Source organism: Physella acuta, unplaced genomic scaffold (genome assembly GCF_028476545.2).
Source record: "Physella acuta isolate Inbredline_101_S28 unplaced genomic scaffold, ASM2847654v3 ptg000733l, whole genome shotgun sequence".
In the NCBI taxonomy this organism is placed as follows: domain Eukaryota; kingdom Metazoa; phylum Mollusca; class Gastropoda; family Physidae; genus Physella; species Physella acuta.
In genome coordinates this window covers 122,285-136,320 of record NW_026732251.1, presented here as the reverse complement: position 1 = coordinate 136,320, position 14,036 = coordinate 122,285, and the positions used below count along the sequence as shown (strand labels likewise).

At 39.6% G+C, this 14,036-nt stretch overlaps 1 protein-coding gene across 1 annotated transcript in view; it reads right to left on the bottom strand.

Moving 5' to 3' along the window:
* The window catches only part of LOC131950075 (uncharacterized), a 178,245-nt gene that overhangs the window by 112,428 nt on the left and 51,781 nt on the right, over window positions 1–14,036 (bottom strand). The window contains exon 3 of the mRNA XM_059312111.1: window positions 51–148. Coding sequence (XP_059168094.1) covers window positions 51–148 — 98 coding nt within the window. The remainder of the gene's footprint in view (window positions 1–50; window positions 149–14,036) is intronic.

Sequence of the window (14,036 nt, the reverse complement as noted above, 5' to 3'; positions counted from 1 at the left end):
TGGAAGAGAGGCTATACACACACATACACACACGGTTAAACAATACTGACCTTTGTTATCCCTAAGTCCAGGTGAGGCTCCATTGTCCAGCAATGTCCGTAACATTGGGGCACTGGACATAAGCGCAGCCTGATGGAGGGCGGACATTCTGTAAAACAACAAACAAGGGATATGAGAATAGACATATGGTTTACACACACAACTGGTATGGGGGCTATTAAAGTCACGGATGTACAATAACTTTACAACATTAAAGTAAACGTATAAAACCAAATCTTCATCCAATTATTTAGATTAAATCTGATTTAATTATGTTTCCCATGACGTTCAACATCCGGGAAGCATTTAACAGGTAGAAACTGTTACACCTGCTTTGATGTTTACTTACGTCAACAACAGTATCGTATTGAGCACCCAACTACCGGCAAACATCAGGGGGGTAACATAATACAGGACATAAAGATAAAATCATCTTTACAGAATACAACTATAAAGATTGTTTATGTATTTAACTATTTGCGGTTTCCTGTATTTGTAAAAAAAAAAAAAAGATCGACTAAGATATAATAATAGACGAGCTTTGTTGTGAGCTATAACATGCTGCGGGTTTTATATCAATGAAAATTCTGTTTAAAAAAATTTAAAAAAATAAACAAGGACTCGCATCAGGAATAATGTCAAATTTATACACTCGCCTCCGCCTCGGCGTGCTAGCATTCTATCCGTCCACGGGCGAGACAAGCACAATGCATAATTATACCAAAGGACAAACGACAGGCTATAAATCCAGCACCAAAGCCCTCGACATTTCCTTCACCATTTGCCGTTATGTTCGCGGTGCAGACCGTGCGTATGGTTGCTTAAAATGTGAGAAGGGAGATAATAAAAGATTTATAACACTGTTTTTGGTGGCAATTATTTACCGAGTTATCTCCCTCATTGATGTACTGAAGCACGCATATGTTTATCCGGCATCGATTTTTAGCTCGTTTTTAAAACGCTAATATTGTATGGACGCTACAAAGTGCACAACAAGCAGATTATAATCCACTGGATAATCTAATCATATATTTGACCCAATTTATGGAGTACTAGATGAGTGACCTTTCTCTTTCCACCCTCGCCTCCCCCTCGTGTAACATCCCCCGGCCGGGGAGTTCATCTCCCTCCACGAGCAAGCCTAGTAATCTCTAGCCCCGATGTTTTCTGAAGTAAATAAGTCGATGCGACACCCCCCGGGGGTCCGGGCTTGGTGACATGATGTAATACCCAGCTAGATCGTATATTTTCGCGCTAATCAATTGGGCCCTCCCGCTGGCGGTGGACAAACAAATCAGCCCGTCACTCGCCACGTGCATCTACCAACACATGGAGGATGTTGCTTCGTTTAGTAACGTTTATTTGGTTGGGTGCATAAAGTTACAGCTTTATTTGGTAATGTTTATTTGGTTGGGTGTATAAAGTTATAGCTTCATTTGGTAATGTTTATTTGGTTGGGTGTATACAGTTATAGCTTCATTTGGTAAGGCTTATTTGGTTGGGTGTATAAAGTTATAGCTTCATTTGGTAATGTTTATTTGGTTGGGTGTATAAAGTTATAGCTTCATTTGGTAAGGCTTATTTGGTTGGGTGTATAAAGTTATAGCTTCATTTGGTAATGTTTATTTGGTTGGGTGTATAAAGTTATAGCTTCATTTGGTAACGTTTATTTGGTTGGGTGTATAAAGTTATAGCTTCATTTGGTAACGTTTATTTGGTTGGGTGTATAAAGTTATAGCTTCATTTGGTAATGTTTATTTGGTTGGGTGTATAAAGTTATAGCTTCATTTGGTAACGTTTATTTGGTTGGGTGTATAAAGTTATAGCTTCATTTGGTAACGTTTATTTGGTTGGGTGTATAAAGTTATAGCTTCATTTGGTAACGTTTATTTGGTTGGGTGTATAAAGTTATAGCTTCATTTGGTAACGTTTATTTGGTTGGGTGTATAAAGTTATAGCTTAGTAATTTTAGAAGTTTGGTTCGAGGTGTGAAGTACAGCTTTAACGTTAATTTGGTTGGATTTTTTAAAAGTTATAGCTTAGTAATAGCTCCAGTTAGTAAGGTTGATTTTGTTGGATGTATAAAGTTATAGTTTAATTATAGCTTCATTTAGTAAAACTAATTTTGTTAGTTAAATAAAGCTATAGCTTTATGTTTTGATACTGTGTCATACATGTAGGCCTATAGAACGTCTGTGGCACACATACAACAACTCTTTTCAAGTAAATCTTCCTTAAGCCAAGCCCTGGCCTAATCATGATTAAACATATTTCAATACCCAACTAATTCCGAATCAAAACTTTAACTATAAGCTGTTTTTCTTCACCGGATTGAATCATGGTGGCAAAATATGACCCCGGGTAATTAGATCCACCTGACAACCCCCCCCCCTCCCAGAGATGAATCATCGTAACATTTATGTATAAGATGAGTAAATATTCGATTGGTCAGTCTTTATGGACTTGACTCATCGTTTGACCTTCTAGTTGTAGATCAGTGCTTGCAGACCTTGTACGTGCTATGCCCCACCCAAACCTGTCTAAAATTCTAAAGACGCCATCCCCCACCCCACCCCCCACTCCAACATATGCATATGCCAACGCTTATATTAAAATTCAGGACGGATAGCGCGAAATGCTTAGTGCCAGTCCAGTATGGTCAGTATTTCAACACCAACCTTCACACTGACCATCGCGAGCAGCGTGCACTACACTGCTCCACTCAGACCACGTGATTAGCCCAGCCGGACAACTGGTTGTACTGGCACTGGTGGACTCACACAGGGAAACTCATCATCATCATCATCATCATCATCTTTTCCCGTTCGTGCTCAAGACACATGAGGCAGATGAAGTAGAGTTCATCTGTTTCAACTAACTCGGCGTACGTGGAATCGTGTGGTCGGACCTAGCCCAGCCACCTTAGTTTCCCTAGCGGACCCATCCGACGGGCTAACGTTCGGGTTAGCAGTTATACGCTCTACCATCCGACCACGCCGTTCCTCATGGGGAAACTTTTGTACTTTATTCGACCGGAATTCTTTTTAAAAAAAGTTTTTTGATGAATATCCACTGTAACTGTCCTTTGCGATTTGGTCAACTGACCAACGTGGATCGGTGATGTGCCCAGAGTACCGATGCCGCATTCGATGGTAGGTTATCTAGCATTTCACAGTTGGCTCATATAGGACAGTTAAGTCACACTGGACAGTTATATCACAATGGACAGATCATGCTGGACAGTTAGATCACAATGGACAGTTGGCTCATACTGGACAGCTATATCACAATGGACAGATCAAGCTGGACAATTCTTCAGGCTATATTTAGTCCTCACCCCCCCCCCCCCCCAACTCCCCAGTTATGATTTTATTAAGTTTCCCAACCGCTAACACAACATTCACGTATACAGCCACTCTCGTCACGTGACTACTATCTCGCAATGTTTACAAGCCAAATGTAAATATTGACTTTAATTTCCCTTGGATCACGTGCAGGGGTCACATGTACATTTGACTCGTTATATCTTAAATACGTTCTAGAATGTTCAGCGTAATGTTCTACAGTGTTCTACAGAACGTACTCCCTTTTGCCTAGCTAAACGTTGCATTTATTTTTTTATTGCGAGTTATTTCGAGACGAAAACAATATTGCACATCTAACTAAGATGCATACGTTTATTTTACAATGTTAGTAAAACAACCATCTTTATCACACACTTTCCCCCCTTATCTTAAAATAACCCTCGCCGGAGCCTCGATAAACGCATCATCATTTTCTAATTCGGTTGCCTTTTTCCTTTCAAATAACGAGGAGGAAAAAGCTTTCTGCAAGCAAAGCACTCCCGGCAAATATTTTTTTGTCCGAATGCGATAAAAATTGAAACACTTCCTCCGTACCGCGGAAGCTAGCGATTAATTATTAACGGCATCCCGGAATGACACGGTTCTCTCTCCAGCCCTCGGAATGTCTCAACAACAACGCCTGGCACCCTAGTGAGGTGGGGGGAGGGGGGAGGGGAGAGCAGTCATTAAAACATAAAGCAACGAGTCCAATTAAACAGCCTCGGAACTGACGGATAAGTTTAGAACAAAGTCGGGGAGGGATGACCGACCGTGGAGGGATGACCGACCGTTACACGATTGTGGGCAAGATTAGGCTTCACCCGGCACCCCCCCCCCCACCCCCTGGTCTCTGCTAGAGTTTCTCGTACTTATATATTCTCCTACCGCCCCCACCTCAACGGAGATGAGGGAGGTGATGGGGGGGGGGGGGGGCACGCGTCTAGCTATTTAAAGTGAAACCCGTAACGTGAGTAGACCTCGAGGATTGGATACATTAAGGCGAGAATTCGAGAAACGTTAATTAAATGCCTCATCTACACATTTAGTAAAGGGGTCCGGGAGCGGCAACGTGCGGGGGGGGGGGGGGGGGGTGAGGGGTAAGATTGGGGGTTTAGATTGTAGGGAGGTATAACGGGTCAAGAAAAAACACCGAAGACAAAAACCTAACATATTGTAGCTGGTTAGGTTTAGATCCAGTATAACCTAGGATAGCGAATAAAATGTATTGTTGTTTTTAGTATGTAAAACAGCTAATATTACTGACGGAGAATCGCCATACATTAAATGAATTTGGCGTAAAATTCTTCATAAATATCTGGCAAACAATTACATAACTGGCCAAAAAAATGTTAAGTTATAAATATGCGATGAATACATGTACTTCAATTAATTTCCTGTCAGGTGTTGGTCTTTAATTAAATTAAATACAAATTTTAACAAATGTGATCTTAATTAATGGCGTTCACTGTTTAGGTGTAAGATTTTATATGCTTTGACGTAAAAATTGAAATAATTTATTGTAAACCATTACGTCTTAGCTGGCGTATTGCCAGATTTTGGGGGAAAGGAAATTTCTTTTTTTTTGAATAGGAAAGCCTTTGGAATTTTTGTTTGGCTTTCAATGTGGTCTTTTTTTGACGGCCTTTGTTCAGTTTGTTTGGAAGGGTCTTAATTCAAAGAACTATGTCCTGGAGGAGTGAGAAAATGGATGAAGCGGAAGTGCGCTGAATATAGGAACTGTTAAATCATCGTGACAATAACAACACACTTCCTGTGTCAACGTGACAAAAACAACACACTTCTACTAATTCAACGTGACAAAAACAACACACTTCTACTAATTCAACGTGACAAAAACAACACACTTCTACAAATTCAACGTGACAAAAACAACACACTTCCCTGTGTCAACGTGAAAAAAACAACACACTTCTACAAATTCAACGTGACAAAAACAACACACTTCCTGTGTCATCGTGACAAAAACAACACACTTCTACTAATTCAACGTGACAAAAACAACACACTTCCTGTGTCAAGCTGACAAAAACAACACACTTCCCTATGTCATGGTGACCTGAGAACGCCCTAGCATAAACATTACGTGATCGAATCGAAGTAAAGACAATTTGCATATTTAAACACAACCGGCTATCACGGAAGAAGAAAAGTATTGATTCTTACATAATGTACATTAGCGATTCTCAAAATCGATTACACAATTATGCATACGATTTGATTATATCAATGCTGAATGGAAAAAAAAATCAGTTGAACACAAAACAGCTTTATCTAAATTAGTTATCTGCTTTTTTTTTATAAAGGTGTTAATTGAACACTGTTGGTGTGTTGAGCTGGGTTGGGGTAAAGGGTTGGTGCAGGGTTGAGTGGGGAGTGTGATTGTGAAGGGGTTGTTTGGGTGAGAGGGCTGGTATAGTGGGGTGAGGAGAGGGTTGATGTAGGACGTGGTTGGGGTGGGGTTATTATAGTTGGGGTGGAGAGAGGGTTGGTGTATGGGTTGGTTAGGGAGGTTTTTTTTTAGTTGGGTGGAGAGGGTTGGCGGAGGTGGTTGGGTGGGTTGGGTAGGGTGAATGGGATCGGTGTATGAAAGTGGTTGGTCGGTGAAGGACACAGTTGATGGAGGGTGGTGGAGGTTGAGTTGGGAACGGTGGGTAGAGTGGTAGGGTGAGGAGAGGGTTGGTGGAGGTGGTTGGGTGGGTTGGGTAGGGTGAATGGGATCGGTGTATGAAAGTGGTTGGTCGGTGAAGGACACAGTTGATGGAGGGTGGTGGAGGTTGAGTTGGGAACGGTGGGTAGAGTGGTAGGGTGAGGAGAGGGTTGGTGGAGGGGTTGGGTTGGGTGGGGAGGGCTGGTGGGGAACGGTGTGTTGAGTGGTATGGTGAGGAGAGGGTTGGTGGAGGGGTTGGGTGAGGGGATGGGTGGGGAGAAGAGTGAGCAACATCTAGGGAGTTGTGGACCAGCAGAGGCGTGCTGGACATAATTGTGTGACCACACCATGCTGGATAATTATAATTAAGGAAAGGCCGAATGTAGAAGTGGACACGACAGCGGCGCTGGACGCAGCCGGCAAGAACCAAGATGGATGACAGCTTAACGGCGTCTGTAATTGGACGGGAATATATGCTATGGTGGGGGTGGGGGTTGTGGGTGGGGGTTGTATGATAGGGGTTGATAGCTGGTGAGCTGTGAAGATGGATCGCGAGGTTAATGAACTTGAAGTATTTTTTTGTACGCTAGTGAACAGGCGAGACTTATGGTTTTGTTTTATTGCCGCCACCTGTTTGTACACGGCAAGATTTCTGTCCCACCACGTTGAGTTTCTTTGGTGTAAAGTTCAGCGACTTGACCCCCCCCCCTCCTCCCCGTCACACACACCATCACCAACTACACACATGGAAGATACAGCCGGACACAACTCGTCAGTTTAGTAGCGGCACAGAGCTGGGTGGTCTCGTTAAAGACGCCGAGGGGCCAGCGAGGGCAATAAACATTGACCTTCATGACTATACATTCAGGGTCACTATAAAAAAATCGTGGTCAGCCATATTGTGTCACCATATAAGCCATAAAGAACATCAACACACTCCGGATCAAAGAAAAAAGAGGTCAGTAGAGAAACGGGTTTAGCAGTTCGTGTGAGAAAAACATGGCACAGTTGTCACAAGAAGCGCTAATATCTGGCAGTTGGTCAAATTTTATCGTCCGTCCAGTTTTGGTGACCCATAAATCTTTTTAGAAGCAATGTCGGTGGTATTTGATAGGTACTCGCTGAGAGCATTACCTGAAATATGTTTTAGAAAATTTCGGATTTCACAACGTCGTATTAACTGTGCTCAACAGATGTCCAGTTGTATTCGTTTATACCAAAACTTTCACCAGAGCTGGGTTACCTTACAGGTCGCTTAACAGTGCCAAAACAAAACAAAAAACAAACTATACAACCAGGGTTTGAACTCGAGACTTTCTGGTAAGCGATCATCAGTAACTACCACTATCATTTAATCTTTGTATTGTAATTGTATATTATGTCCCCTCTCTACAAACCCTACTCGCCTGCCCCACCACAAATTTTATTCACTTTGCCCCCCCACCCCAATATTTTAACTATACACGCACACCCCACACGCACATCACACACGCACACCCCACACGCACACCCCACACGCATACCCCATACACACACCCACACGTCAAAGGACTAAAAACTGTTTTAAAAAACAAATCCTCTGACGTAATGTTTGCCCAATTTTCTAAACGTATGACCCATCTCAGCGCAAGCTAATTAGAGCTCATTAATCAAGATTTAGCATTGATTAAACCTTATTGACTAATGAACAGTAATTATTTACATCCAGCAATAAACTGAGTTTAAACATGCTCGTGCTAAAATCATGAAACTAATTAATTAAACAAATAAAACAGCGGGATTATATAACAGTAAAGCTGCTATTATTTATTTGTAATCTAAAAACAGATGTGTCCACGTTCTGTTTTTTTAAGCAGATTTTTTAAAATAAAATAAACTTTCCAGAAAAAAAAACTCTACGGATCTATTTTGTTAAAAAATGTGGTTATACTTGAGGAAGGCGAAGGACAAAATCTGGGTATTCAGTCGTCACACGCATTCATGTAAAACAAACTCAAGTGATGCGGAAATGTTAGGAAGGAGGACATTTTGTTCATGTCTAGGTTGTGTGTAGCGCTATTGTGTTTGTGATTACAGCTATCATTGTCCTTGTCTACACTAAAGGCACCACAATGATGCATTCTTCATCATTGTTCGTAATACAGCTCTGATGTGGCATTTCCTTCAGGCTTAGAGCAACAACAGCAAATCATTGTACAACAATGTCGTTAAATTCGAATTCATGTTTTTTATGTTTCCGTGTCTAATGTTCTAATTTTTCACCTTGTATTTCTCCTATAGCTGATTGGAATGTATTTTCTATTCAACCGAGTGACCGACCATTAGGCTCCCTGTCGCTAACTAATGTAATTGGGGATTACGTCGCCAATCGTTGTGTCAGTTGGACATTACACCCCCCCTCCCCCCCCCCCCATTTTTTTCACTGTCTCAGAGTTGGACATTACACCCCCATCCACTTTATAGTGTCTGAGGTTGGATATTACACTCTCCTTCTTCCCCCCCCCCCCAGCCCCTTTCTTTCCTGTTGTGTCTAGTTAAATTTTTCATTATCGTGCGTGATACATCACATTATTCACCACTCATATAATAAACCAATATGTGTTATATACGATACATAACACTGTTGTTTTATTTTTTTTTTCATATCATTTTCTCTCTCACAATCTAAGCCTCCATCCGGTTGAACCTTATCACGAGAGATGAACGAATTAACCCTTTACGTTTGTTTACTAAACCCTGCTTTAACGCAGCTTCCTCTATAAACCAATAGAACCTACAGCACATTGTATGAACCTGGCCTATACAACCACAGCTCAACAGCCGATATATTTCTGCAGCATGCCCCCTCCTTTTGATCTCTACCGAATTCGTCCTTGACTGACATGATTGACAATATAATTAGTCAGGATTAAAGTCACAAATCCATCCTAATTACATACAAATCCATCCTAATCACATATATACACACATACAGTTTTGAAAACCTTGACCAAAAGTCGTAACAAAATTAATTTATAGACGTGCGGTCACTCAACCACGAGCCTCACCTAATCACAGACCGACACGGCAATGCTAAATACGCTCTAAAGTAAATACCAATACCACGCCGATAAAGTTGGTGGTAATTAATTACAGAAAAAAAAAACAATAATCACAAAGTCACATAAAAATTGTTAAGCTAAACGCAAACTTTGCTCAGCCAGAAAAAAAAAAAACCAATTAGGGCTGAAAGCCTGACCGCGAGCGACGGAATATTGTCAACCCTTTCGTGCCGGCTTAGTCCAGTTTGTGTTCAGTGGCAGAGAACGGTCAAGCCGGCTTCCGGTCAATAAAAGATTTGTTTCGTGGAGTAATCAGAAAATATAAACAGTTGACGATTTGACAATCAGTCGCCTGAATCTCCCTTAAATTATAATTTCCAAATATATTTTAATTCGTTTTGTAAATTTTAAATCAAATATGATCTAGTGAATAATGTTCTTTCCTCTTGGCAAGTTATCCGTGCTGTTAAACAATATTTTTTTAAGGAAATTTTTACCTGCAAAAATATAAAAAAAAGAATTAAAATTATGTTTTAATAAAAAAGACCAATGGTTCTTGACTTTATACTTGATTATAAAATTGAATCCAGTAGACCGGGCAAGTTTTCTTAATTATTACACAAAAATTAAGTTACGAAGTATGCATTCTGTGTCAAACATCATTCACGAATATTTTTGTAAAATGGTCGGCATAGAGATCACGTCCTTATGGAATCGTTGACGTCACATAATTCGGTGTAAACGTCACGCATGTTACTACTACACAGAGACGAATTACTACGACACTACTACAAAAGACGTCACTCACATACATTTGTGAAACTGATAAAAACACCAACAACTAACAAGCCGACTGCAATTAAACTAAGAATTCTCCGCTAAATAATAAAACCCTGCCATTTTGAGAACCGTTGGAATTAAAATGTTATTACGAAGGGATTGGAGGGGAAAAAATCCTTACGTAAATTTTTATACCTTCGTTACGGCCGTCATCACGTCTTTTTTAGCATCTAACAAATAAATGAAAACCTCATTACCGGAAACTAATTTATAAGCAATGAAATTTCCAAACCTTATTATTTCCCCTTAGCTAAACAATCGTCACGAGGGCCCGGCATTAATTTTGTCCGTAGAAGGAGCACAATGCCCACAATAGGATTCGTTAAGGAATTTTTTTTTTCCGTGCCGGAATTTTTTTTTTTTTTTTTTTTACTGCGGAGTGCGTTTTATATGGGACCGCAGCAATAACGACCCTCTGTGGTTTACATAAGAGAAAAAACGTCACCGTTAGGTTATAGCTTAAGCTAGTTTTAAAAATAGAAGCAATAGTTGAAGTTAGTCAGCAGCTAAATCTTTAACTAGTATCTTTTGTTTAAGGTAATAATAAAAAAAACACCATTTTTATTGATCATTAGAATTGATAGACCTCGTGAATTACATCCCCTTTTGACATCGTTAATTCGCTCTATTAGTACTCGTCGTGCTATAAAAATTAGAGTAGCTTCCCTTATTTGGACCTCCACCCACAAAACTGATGACGCCGCACACAAATCTGACCAGTTAATGCACACCGTGCATCTGTCTCTCGCCACTCGATCGTCCTCGGCTCACGTCAAATCCTCCACGCGCCCTCCGATGACTCGCGATCGACTAAAAACACCACACACTATTTGCCGAATCAATCACTGTCGCCCACTGGCTCGATCGACGAGTTGTCAATCTCATTTCCGGTCATTTTCCTCAGGTCATTATTCCAGTCCACGCAGCTATTAATTATACCAGTATTTCCGTTAGGTCTCCCCCTCCCCTACAAGCTAAACCCCTCTGGTCTGCTTACACTGTTTTATACAGACCTTTTCAAACGGTTTCTCCGAAATAGCGTCGGGGAGCACGAAATTCCAGCCCTCGGAGTGTTCTCGGAATTGATGAGTCTGTTCTTATTATGGCGGGGCGTGGGCCCTACATGACTATTATGGTAGAATGGTATTTCTGCTACTGACTAAAAAGGTCAGGGACATATGGTTGGCAGCGAGTCATTTGATCGATGATTGAACAAAATATGTTTTATCCCCAAACAAACGGCCGACATATCGGCTCTTCCAATAATTATAGGTTAGGGGTGTTAGTAGTTATGTTAGGCCAGTGTTAAGAATTAGGGTATAGGCAGTGCTGGAGCCAGGTTATTTTAGCGCCCTAGGCAAAACTTATTAAAACGCCCCCTTTCACACAAATTAATTACTAAAACATATGTATAAGAAAACAATTCATTAAAAGTGACATATCAATTTATTATCAATTGCAAAAACGTTAAATGTAGACATCAAAATCAAATTTTACTTGCCTCCTTCGTTGCAACAGTTTGTACTAATTCCTCCAATTCCAGTTTGCAAGCGTAATGACGTTTTATTGAAATTGTTGCTAAGTCCACGAGTCTACTTTGTACTTTACGACATAGCCCCCCCCCCTCCCCCTTAGAACATTTTAAGTGCCACTCTCCCCCCCCCTACCAGAGGGGGGGGAGTTTGGAAAAAAAACACTGGAAAAAAAATTCTTGTAGTGTTCGACTCTCTGCAGTCCTCCCAAGGTGAGTTCCAAAACGGAACTTACCTGTTTTAAGCTTGACTGTCTTTAGTTATAATTGTGAAATGTCTATATTGTGTGATTATGTAACGACTTTTTTTGGTTTTGAAAAATAAAAGGTTATAAATGTTATAGATTCCAGCCTAAAATTGTTATATATGAATCCTTTAGGAGAGGGTGAAAAATATGAAAAGACAATTAATTAGATGTTTAATTTACGAGTAAGACTCTATGTCTACAAACATTAAATATAGCAATCTACAACGGCTACTGATGTATTTGTTTTTCAACTTAATAATGCTAAAAAAAACCTACCAAACTATTTTGTATAGAACTTAAGCACTATATCATTTTTACACTAACAAATAATAACTTACAGTTGTATTTATATGTAAGCGGTCAACCTAAGGTGCAGGAATTTGAAATGAATGTAAAGTTAAGCAACGGTTTATCTCCCATTTAAAATCCTAATAACAAAATTTTATTCAAGGGAAATAACTTTACCTAGAATTGCTAAATTAATCAAGTGTAACTAAGACATGTTTGAAAAACACAATAATACGCTCTAAATTTTATTACGTAATAATTATAACAAATCTTTTATATTAGCTATGTAACCTTGTAAAAACCATATATTTTACCTATTACTTACTTAACTGTATGTTTTGTTTGAAATGCTAAAAATGGTAGCTTTATTATAACATACATCTATTCAATTCTGATGACATTCATTTTTATTGTACTTCATAGGCCTACTTCTATGCTAAACATAAAATTTTGGATCCCCTAAATAAAGGGATGTCTTTCAAAAAATCAAAACGCGTAACTGTTTTAGACATTGCTTGATTCATTGATTAAATATATAAAAAAATATAATTTGAAAAAGCAAAGTTTACGGTAGGTTATAAATTCCATCCTGTTTAATAAATATTAATATTTTAAGAGTGGTAATATTGATTCCTAAAAAACTAAAGATTGTTCAACTAAAGTACGCCTACCTTTCTTTGTGGTGTTTTCCGTATTGAATTGAAAAAATCTAACTCACGATAAACTCGACTACTCGATATACTCTACTACATTTTACAACACGTATCAAACTTCGATACCTAAACATAACTAGACTCGATGCTCCAGAACTACGACACCAACTCGTTTAACTTCACCAAGCTCTACAATCGGTATTCCAAATCAACAACGATTTCACTGGACCTACTACTACACTTTAACAGTCCATATAATTCGATACCTTAATACCACAAGAATCAATACTCCCGAAGTCCAGAACTACGATACTTCATCACCTACTTTCTCATGTCTCTACTATTAATCAGATTCCACTTGACCTTCAACTACAAAACAGCCAAATAAAAAATACGACACTTTAACACTTAAATACTTTATACCTACGAAACCATATCAGCAACAGCCTTCCGCCGTTACTCCCAAATCTAAACGATTCATCAAAACTTACCAAACAAGTGACAATACTTTGAACACCCCGTCATTACAAAACTCTATACGCCAGGACAGATTTATAATTCAAAGTCAGAGAAAACGAGACTTACATTACTTACAAGCCCTATTAAAATGTTCGAAATTTAAATTACGAACTTATTTAATGGTTTTCTACATCGATTATGTGACACCAAAATAAAGGGCAAAGTGAATGGTAAAAAGCGCCCCGACCTTTCCAACTTGGGAGGATGGGGGGGTTGCATTTTCACCATCGCGAATAAATATAGGCCTATATAGACTTAATTTTGGGGTGGGGATTCAAAATCGATAGATAGGGTGCCGAAATAGATCGCTACTCCTTTATAAAAGTTATTAATTATTATGTACTTTTCGATAAAACCTTTTGCGCCCCCCCCCCCCTAAGGATGGCGCCCTAGGCGACCGAATAGTTCGCCTTAAAGGTAGCGACGGCCCTGGATATAGGTTCTGTTAAAAGTAATAGCGATTATGGTATAAGGATTGGGTTAGGTACAGTAATACCAGTGTTTAGGATTAGGATTATGGCTAGAAAGTAACAGACTAGCCCACCCCCCACCTCCCCCCCCCCTTAGTGTCGAAGAATAGTATGGAGCTTATTAACGAACTACCTCTATGGCTCTGTTTATGAGCTATGGACAAAATAATAGTGTAATCTAAGAAGCTATTAATAGACCTTAAATGTATGTTAAAGCGGTTGAGAATATTTCACTAGAGTGTGTATGGATAAACCGAGGCGATGTTGAGTTGTTAAATAAAGGGTAACGTTATTTGAGTGCACCGGAAGGAAAACATAATAAATTAGCAGGTACAATAGAAGCAGACTACCAAATAATGGCCGTTGGTGGATGATGGAGAGCAGTGTTTCTTCCA